Source organism: Dermacentor variabilis, chromosome 6, assembly GCF_050947875.1.
Source record: "Dermacentor variabilis isolate Ectoservices chromosome 6, ASM5094787v1, whole genome shotgun sequence".
NCBI classification, from domain to species: Eukaryota; Metazoa; Arthropoda; class Arachnida; order Ixodida; family Ixodidae; genus Dermacentor; species Dermacentor variabilis.
This window is the reverse complement of record NC_134573.1, coordinates 83,632,677-83,642,650: the sequence shown is the minus strand read 5'-3', so window position 1 is coordinate 83,642,650 and position 9,974 is coordinate 83,632,677. Positions and strand designations below refer to the sequence as shown.

General features: G+C 47.2%; 1 protein-coding gene across 1 annotated transcript; it reads right to left on the bottom strand.

Moving 5' to 3' along the window:
* Window positions 1-5,852: 5,852 nt before the first annotated feature.
* Window positions 5,853-9,403, bottom strand: LOC142584247 (uncharacterized). Its single transcript, XM_075694395.1, has 2 exons — window positions 8,061-9,403; window positions 5,853-7,254 (listed from the first exon to the last, which is right to left on the bottom strand). The coding sequence occupies exons 1-2, from the start codon at window positions 9,393-9,395 to the stop codon at window positions 6,577-6,579; spliced, it is 2,013 nt and encodes a 670-aa protein (XP_075550510.1). The 5' UTR covers window positions 9,396-9,403; the 3' UTR covers window positions 5,853-6,576.
* Window positions 9,404-9,974: the final 571 nt, after the last annotated feature.

The window sequence follows — 9,974 nt, the reverse complement described above, 5'->3', positions numbered from 1 at the left end:
AGAAGGTGGCATGATATTAAACCGGCTAATCAATAGAAAACAATTGCCTGGCATAGACTGAACATCTATCGAGCAACGCGGATGTGATGTCCCACCTTCCTCTCTCCCCTCTCCCGGCGCTTACCTGCTCGCTCGCTCGCTCGTTGGAACGAGCGAGTGAAACGCGGCGAGCTGGTGCCTGAGCTCCCGAACACTGGCTCTGGTCAAGTAGCTGGCGGTTTCTTTTAATCTGTGTGTTTTACGTAATTGGTTTAGAGCTTTTGTTTAATATCTGATAAGCTTCCAGAGTAATTTCCTATTTCTTGGCAATGTCACTCTCGTCGCCAGGCCAGGAGGTTTCCTCCTGGTCGGCTTCTGTTCCTAACTCTGATTTGCCGGTGGAGCTTTTCTTACGCAGTGGGACGAGCAGCGTACCTGTGGCTTTGGTTCCGAGTGATGGCGGGGTGATTCGCATGAAGAATCCCAAAGCAATTCAAACCGAACTCCGGATGGCCTCGGCCAATTTTCAACAAATCACCGAGGTTCGACAGTTTGGCCGAGGGGGCATTCTTTGCTGCTCGTCAGACCAGGCTTGTGACCGAGATTTGCTGAAGTGCGGTGTTTTTGCGACACATCCGGTGAGCAGTTTCATTCCTCATCACCTTGCATGTACCAAAGGCCTAATCCGCGGTGTCGATATAAGTCTATGTCCGGCAGAAATCTTGGAAATGTTTTCAGCGACAGGCGTGATTTCTGTGTATCGTTGCAGCGGTGTCGTTGATAATAAGCGCATGCCCACTGAAACAGTCATAGCTACTTTCGCTGGACTGAACCGCCCATCGAAAATCAAGGCATGGCCACTTATATACCGACTTGAGCCTGTATCACCTCGCATCCTTCAGTGCCTAAAGTGCTGGCGGTTTGGGCACTCGATAAAAGCCTGCAGGTCAAACACACGATGCCGAATTTGTGGAGAAGGCCATCATTCAAATGACTGTTCTTCCCGAAATGAGTCCTGCTGCCTTTGCAGTGGTCCCCACCCCGCGAATGAACCTAATTGCCCTGCAAGGGCAAAAGAAATGCAAATCCTCGAAATAATTGACAGACGTCGATGCTCTCGTCGTGAGGCCATAGGAGAAATTCAGAGCAGATCTCAAGGGTATGCTGGTATAACGGCCCGTCAAACATTGTCCATGGAAAACTCAATCTCTGAGGCTGTGGCAGCTTCCGTAGAAAAGGCATTGGAGAAAGCAATGTAGCGTATCACGACAAATCTCACCGACTCCCTTGTTCGGGTGCTGTCCTCACAATTAACTCCGTGGCTTCAACTAACTAATAAACTCAATATTGTGGATCAGGTATCGGGTCTACCGCGGAGTCCACCTATTGAGATATCGACCGCGCAGTCATTCACAAATAACGATTCACCAAAGCAAAGCCATCAACTCCTGAGAAAGTCGACCAAATCTGTCTCTCCGACACAGATGGGGTGGAAAATCAAGATGTAGATGTGGACCCCCGATCTCTTAAACGAACAAGGTCACCGACAGAGAAAAAATCTAGCTCTCCCATGAACTCCAAAGCAAAAAAGTACGTTAGAGAGACCCCGACTAAGAAGGACTTCTTAAAAGAGAACGTTTTAGACCAAGCAGTCTCTGCTAATCGGATTTATTCACCATAGGAACTTTACCAGTAATTCAGTGGAACTGTCGTTCCATACTTTCGGCCGCAACAGATTTATTATATCTTATTTCTACATACTCTCCAGATATTATTATTTTACAGGAAACTTGGCTTGCTGCTGGTCAATCTTATCATCTAAAAAATTTCCGATGTTTTCGATTGGATCGCCCATCCCGAGGCGGTGGTTTAGTGTTGTTTGCGTCATCAAAAATCTGCCATAGAGCTACTATAGCATACCAGATAATGTCCCAAGACTGTGAAATCCTAGCACTGGATATAATACTACCTGGTTGTACACCTTTTTCTATAATTAACACGTACTTCCCCGTTGGAGTACAAGATACCCGTTATCTAGATACCTCTATTGCTCGCAGTCAGAAGAACATCATACTAGTGGGAGATTTTAATTCTCATCATGTATCATGGGGTTTCCGAACGGACACTTGTGGCAAACGCCTGTGGGATTGGGTCTTAATGAATCATTTCTCCTGCTTAAATTCGAGAGCACATACTTTCGTGCGTGGTCAGTCGCGATCTGCCCTAGATCTTACGTTTGCTACCCCGAGCATGACAGTCACCTCCTGGAAGACTGTAGATTCCGGAACTAACAGTGATCACCTTCCTATAATTTTTGAACTGCTTACTCCGTTAACTAGTTTAAATAATAATATGCGTACTTTTGTTAACTACGAAAAATTTTAAAATGCTTTAAGATCAGCTTTACAAGCCCAGGAGGGCATGGAGATGGATATTAAAGCAATGAGCCTATGTTCAATACCAGAACAGTTATCAAAAAAAGCTAAATTTGCTGTGAAATCTTATAAGGATGGCTCATATTGTCCCCGGTGGAATTCTGAGTGCGAACGAGATTTTAGACGTAGAAAAGCTGTATGGAAAAAGATTTTATACAACCAGTTTCCTGTTAATTGGGCTGATTATACATATATAGCTACCACATTTAAACGAACAGTCTCAAAAGCTACGGAGGATTACGATTCCAGGCACTACACATACCTTTAGAAGTCTAGCAATAAAAAAGCCCTGTTTAAATTTCTTCGATCTCGCAAAGCTATACCGGCCCCCGTGAACGTCGAATCTGTCGTTCTATCAACAAAATAATTATCAGAATCACTTGAGAAAATTGCTCAAGGACTTGCGCGACGTTTCACACATCAGTTGCCGATAGGACTAAAGAAACCTCCCTTGGTAGACGACTTTGTAGCAGTAACAGCGACAGAGCTTGAAGGCATTATTAATTCTTTGCCGGCGTCAGCCCCCGGTCCAGATGAAATTACAACAGGAATGCTAAAAGTTTTATTTGATTATGCACCTCAGGACCTACTAAACATAATAAATTTCTCTCTCAAGAATTCATGGGTTCCAAGAGAGTGGAGAGTAGCTAAAATTATCCCACTATTGAAGAAAAAATCATCCGGACTTGACTTGGAAAACATAAGACCAATTTCTCTTACCTCAAATGTGGTCAAATTAATAGAAAGGGTTCTTCACGGCCGTATAACAAATTTTATGCAGGATGATAACCTTCTCAGTCCTTGTCAGATTGGATTTCGTCCGGGCCACTCCATATGGTGCGCCCATGCAGATTTAGAGAGCCGCATTAAACTTGCTCGCCGCAAACGAGAGTACGCAGCTTTGGTGACGCTAGATTTAGCAAAAGCATATGACTCTGTAGAACTTTGCATTCTATTCGATAAGCTTCAGTCTACGAATTTCCCCAAAATATATAACCGCTTGAATCTGCGAATTTATAAGGGATAGAGAATTTTATTGTTACCAACACGGTATTTCGACGTCTAAACACAAGCAGACAAGAGGTGTACCACAGGGTTCCGTTCTTTCCCCTGTATTATTTAACATTTTGCTAAGCACCATTCCTTTGTCTCCGGAAGTACATGTTTATGTTTATGCGGACGATATCGCATTTTTTTCCTCCGCAAGCAATATACATTCTCTACAACAGTCGTTGCAAAATTACTTAGGAATGCTGGAGACATGGCTAGAGAGATTAAGTATGTCATTAAATATTAGCAAAAGTGCGGTCTTAGTCTTCCCATTAACTGCACAAGTGCATATATCTTTGCAATACCGACAGGAAATCATTCCTCATGTTGACGAAGTCAGGTACCTTGGTGTTATTTAAGATGGCAAACTCACCTGGCGCAGTCACATTGAACATATTAAAACAAAGGCAGAACGAGCCGTAGATATGCTTCGCCGGCTCAGCCACCGTCGCTCTGGACTACGCAGGGATACCTTACTGCTTATTTATAAAATGTATGTTAGGCCCATATTAGAATTTGGCTGCGTAATATTTTCCGGTGGCCCCGCCTACAAAATTAAACCTCTCATACTTTTAGAAAGAGAAGCTCTACGGTCATGCCTCGGGCTTCCTAGATTTGTTGCCAACGCTGTTTTATATCAGGAAGCCCATATACCCACCCTAGATTGCAGATTCCGCATGCTTACGGTTCAGACATATTCAAAAATTTATGAGTTTTCAAAAAGGCGAACGCAATATGCTTTTATCACTGAACCATCTGAGTTTTTTCAGGCATCGTGGTCAAGATTCCACAGCCCTCAGATATTATTTGTGCAAGCACAGTTACAACAATTGGACGTGTCCATACGCCAAGTTTGTCATTCAAATAATGACTTAACAGCCCTCAAAATTGAGTTCGAGGACATATTTCCGAATCATGCTAAACTGTTACCAAGGCGAGATTTAATTAACATCTTACACGACCACCTATACCAACTAACCACTGAAAATGTAATAGCCACTGACGCTTCTGTGTGCAATGAGAAGGCGGGAGTGGGGATCTTCTCTGAATCTCTACAATGGTCTTACTCGCTTCGCCTTCCCGATTTCACACCTATATTTCAAGCAGAATTATTAGCGATTATATTAGCGTTACGAAAACTTCCCCAAAACGACCTATTGGCTGTTATTGTGACCGACTCGCTATCTGTATGTGCAGCACTGACTGCATCTTTAGATACAAGAATTCAAAGAACCTTTCGTTCGATGGTACCTCCGTACTTACGGAAAGTATGTTTGCTTTGGGTACCAGGACATCATGGGTTACACTTGAATGAAATGGCCGATTCACTCGCACGAGCATCCCTCAACGGCCCCATCATATCTGTTTTGCCGACATCAGCTTATGTCACCGCGGCTAGGTACAGAAATTTCGCTATATCCCAAAACTCTGCAACATCCATACTAACACCGTCTTCTGATTTCCACCATCTTGGCTTCCCATGGAATAATAATTGGTGTCCTTCAAGACAATTGGAAGTTTCTTTTACGAAATTGAGATGCCGTATACCTCCTCTAAATTTTTACTTACACAGGTCTGGTCTCGCTATGTCCCTTCTATGTTCTTTTTGCAGTGCACCTGAAACTATCGAACATTATTTTCTCTCCTGCCGCCGCTTTATAAGACAAAGAAAATTATTAGTACACTCATTCACCAAACTTGGGCTATCGCTAACCTCGCCAACCATTCTTTCTTTTGGTGCGACCTCACTGGGATCAAGCCACAGGGATGCTTTTCTTGCAATTTACAATTTTATTAGAGATACAAAAAGAGTACCTTGCTGACTTTCTAAAATTATCAATAGTTTCTATTATCTTATTTATTTACATTAACTTATTTTATCAAAATTCTTCACAATATTTTCATCATACGTCTAAATTACAGTTACATACGAGCATACGAAAGCATACGAAAAACCGCCTGCTTCTCGGCCAATCCCCCATAGTGGGTGTGCGCCACTGTCTGGAACACAAGACAAGACAAGCTGCGCATGCGCACTTGTTACATGCTGTGTCGTCATCATCGGAGAGGGCGCGTAAGGTGCGCTTCGTGCGCTGCTCACTAGGGGCTACGCCCCGCCCAGGCGACACGCGCTGCGCTTCCCCCACGCCCTCCCTCCCTTCTCGCCCGCATATCGTGCCAGGCGAAAGTCTTTCACTCGCTTAACCAAAAGACCACCAACGCCCAGGTGCGAGTGCCACTAAGAGACGCCTAAATCAAAGATTAGCGTCGCCTACCATTTTTTTCTTTATAGATTCATCAAGGCAAACCTTCTATTTTCGCAGCAATGCCAACTTATGTACCATGCTTTAGGCAGGGGTGGGTCATAGAGAACACTAACACCGAAAAGAATGAAAACAAGAATTTAAAACATCACACGCACAGGCCAGGTTGTGGTCTGGACATTAAACAATGTTTGCAATGAAAGAAGTTAAAACGACTGGGAACGGCAACATACTAAACGACACAGCCTTCAAGAATAACTGCGGATACATGCGGCACGTTCCACAGCCTAGCAAGCAGTTGCGTAACAGGTGATTCAAGAAGGCATAACCCTAGCACCTAGGGCAAGCATAAGAGGATGTCGCATCTTGTTTCAACATGCATGAAACGGCAGCTCACAAGTACTACGTCCATAGTAAAGCACCACTGAAGTCATCATTCTAAAACACTGTGGTTTGCGAAACTGGCAGGAAATAACTGAATCAATGCAAAACCAAAGCGGCAAATATAGCTCATTAGAAAATCCAGAATCAAAGAGAACAATGTCCCGCGCGTTCACCGGATTCAAGTAGCAGTGTACGTGTTCGACACAGCAGGCGCACAAGAACAAAGCAGCTAAATAACGTGACAGACAAGGAGCACTTTGAGATCCTAACTGCTGTCTGAGTTGAAGTTACTTCCACAGTACAAAACTTGAAAAGCGCCAATAGCTACGAAAGCATTTCACGAGGTATCGATGAGGAAAAATAGGGTGCGCGACAACTCGAACCGTAAAACAAATGTTAGTTCTGTTTCTTTTGTATCCCTTGGCACCTCGCTACTAGCAAATGGAATGATGCGTGCACCCCGGCTAATGCACAGCTTTCGCGCCACGCTTCCGTGATAGGTGGGACTGAAGCCCAGTGCGTCTGTCTTCAGAAGGCTCTTCACAGACAGTGGCCCAGTCGATCCGCGGCTGCGACGCGCAACCAAAGGCACGGCAGAACTCTCCGACGTACCGAATGGACTCCGACAGGCTCAGCCCATCATCGTCGTCGTTTAAGTCGAGAGTCTGGCACGAGTGGTGCAGGGCAAAAAGCATGAAGAATACTTGACTAGCCGAAAGATGGTAGTAGCCGAACGCCGGCGCCCTCCGGTGCCAACCCGGAGCAGCAACGGCGCGGGCCGTGGATTGCAGCGACAGCAGAGCGTGCTTCAGATCGGGGGCCAGGTCGCGTCCGAGGATCTCTCTCCTACAGTACGCGTGAAAGACCAGTTTTTGACCAGTCTCGAAATCCCAGTTCTTTCTGTCGATCAGCGCGTCCCAGAGAGCGTCAGCGAGCAGGACGCCAAGGACAGCGGCATTGTTCACAGCGGCGCCGTTGACTCGGGTGCGGTTGCCTCTGTGGGTGACGTTGAAGTTAAGGAGCGTATAGACGCCGGCCGAGATGGCGATATGACTACCCGCTCTGCTGACAAACGCCTGGAACAAGTTATGTCGGAGCCTGTGCAGCCCTGAGAGGCCCCGCGCAGCGTTGATGCGTCTCACCTGAAAGAGTGAAAACAAACTTACTCAGAGCACTGGAGGTCGACGGTATCGCTCTTGTACCTGTTAAAATGTTCTGTTATTCTCTCGTGCCGCTGCGCCGCCTAACTCCCGGCTTCAAGTAAACCATTTTGCACTACTACTGGATCACAGCATTTGAGAATGAACACGTCGTACATACACTGATATGATAGGCCTATACTGTCGCAGCCATGTACCTGGGTACGCACGACTCAAAACGCGGCGACGCCTTGAATTTCGGATTCACCGAGAGTACTGCACAACGCGCACGCAGGAGAGCGTGGCTGTACTTACTAGGACAGGCGCGTATTTCTCTGGCCCTACGCGCGGCTTGCGAATGCGGTGACGAGGGTACTCGGTGACTGAGATAAAGTTGCACTGGAATCCGTAATGTCATTTTGTTGCCTAAACGCTCGAAATGTGCAACAGTGCGTGCACGGCTCCTTCTTCGCCTCGAAATCTGCTTCGCTAGATGGTCGTTTTTTTCTTTTGCACAGAATCTTTTTTTTTACAGTCAGGTAAGCAGGAAAAGCCCTGAATTCTCGCTTACATCTACTGTCACGTACTATAGAAATGTGCTAATTAGGCCTCCTGATTTACACGGTGCGATAATAATCGGGCTTACTAATATGCCTTTAAGACAATCAAGAGTTGTTGAACAAGGATTGCCGCTGAAGTGCAGCTTTGGGCCAAGCAACATGTCTTGTCGGATGACTGTTGATTACTTCAAGCCTACGTTTGCGTAGTGAACTTCTGTCCTCATTAATCGTCCTTTAGATAGTGCTCACCTGGAAATGGAAATCGCGGAATTCCAGCACGTTTTCGAAGTAGTTATCGCTCGCGTCGGGCAGGTGGTGCGAGTACGGTGCTGTCATGTCCACGGCCAATACGACGCGAACGCCTCGCACCACCCTGCGAACCTCGCTCGAGTTTAGGTATGCGGAGAAGGTGACTTGAGCGTCCGCAAGCACGGCGTCGGCGACTCTGTGGAATAACTGCAGCACAATAGCGTCTCGGTCGGGACTGGTCATCTGCTGCGTCAACAACACGTCCCAGAGTGGAAACAGTTTCACGATCTCCTCACCGCAGAAAGCCGCCCGGGCCACTAGGCTAGCGGCCACCTCCATATTTGTGATTTCTCGGGCAAACAATGACCACGCCGTATGGACAGAAAAGTAGACGAGCGCCGCTGCCTGTACGGTGGCGTCCTTGTCGACGAGCACGTCTACGATGCCCACGATATTGGAGGGATCCTCCATGCCAATCAGTGGGAAGTTCCTCAGAATTACCTTCCACGAGGACATGTCTGCGTTGGGAAACGCTTCGTCCAGGAAGGAAAAGTCCCCCGCGTAGATATCCTCGTCGAAAACATTGCGTGCGGCTTGCAGTCGCGCAACCAAAGCCGTCAAGGCGACGCGAGTGATGTTAAGACCTGCATAACTGTTCGCCGTGTCGAACATGACTTTCGTGAACTCTGTGGGATAGGAAGTGCCGGCAGTCAGTATGTGTGGCGCGGCGAGAGCGGCGATGACGAACACCGTTTCGTTCCTTTCGCGCCACCGTACGCTGTCCGTTCTAAAGACGCTGAAGATGTAGTACCGGAAGTGTAGCAGACCGACGAGTTTGATCAGGTCCACGGCGTGCGGCGAGGTCGTTCCCGACCAGCGCCGAAACATGTCGACGACGGCTTTCACTGCGTGCTCCGCGGTGAACAGGTTGCCGACGGCGGAGGCGAGGCAGCTCTCGTGGTGCATCCTGAGGATGTCGCTGACAGGCGAGCGCAGTTTGCCCTGAAGAGTCGGGTGAAGCACGGACGAGGCTAGCGCGCGCTCCACGATCGCCTGGCGGTTCACCTCGTTCTTGTTCTTCTTGTAGCAGGCGTAGCCGATGAAGTTGTCGCAGGGGTCCACCGTCAGGTTGGACAGCATGATTATCGTTCCGATAGCTTCGGGGCAGCAGAAAGGCGGGACCTCAGGGCCCGGCTCGGACGAAGTGCCTACGATGGCGCGCACCAGGGCCCACAGGAGCGCCGCGAAGCCGAATAGCAACAGCGGTGCTAGCAGAATCAAGCACGCAACGAAAACGCGGTGACCGTGGGTGCACGAGGTTTCGTCAGCGGGCATTTCATTGGGAAGCCCCTAAGAAAGCAAGGATTCGACGGAACGTTCAAGCTACTCCTTCTTCTTCTTCTTTTTCTTCTTCTTTGGCTCGTGGCTCAAGGCAAGTACCAAAGATGCCGCAGTTACCGTTGTAGAACGCGGCAGTCTATGAAATGGCGAAAAAGAAGTTTCCTTATCGCGCCTGCCCATATAAATGTAACTAGATTACTTTGGGTGTCTGGATATGAGGGATTATCTGTGAGCAAAATGGCTGAAAATCTCGCGAGAGCGGCCCTCAGTGGCCCTGTCCTGTCATTAATTACTTCCTACATCAGCTACTCATCATCAACTACTGCTACATTCAGGAGATATGCAATTGCTCAAGACATTTTGAACCAAACTACAGCAGTTTTTCCCGAATATCGACACGTCCTATCGCCTCGGCACAAAAATTCGTTTACCACCAGAAAAACTTAAGTGATGTTTACCTGATTAAGTTGGCAAACACCATTATTACATATTTATTATAACAGGGCTGGCCTGGCGCCCTCCTCTCTTGCCCAATCTGTGGAGAGGATGAGACCATAGATCACTTTAAATGCA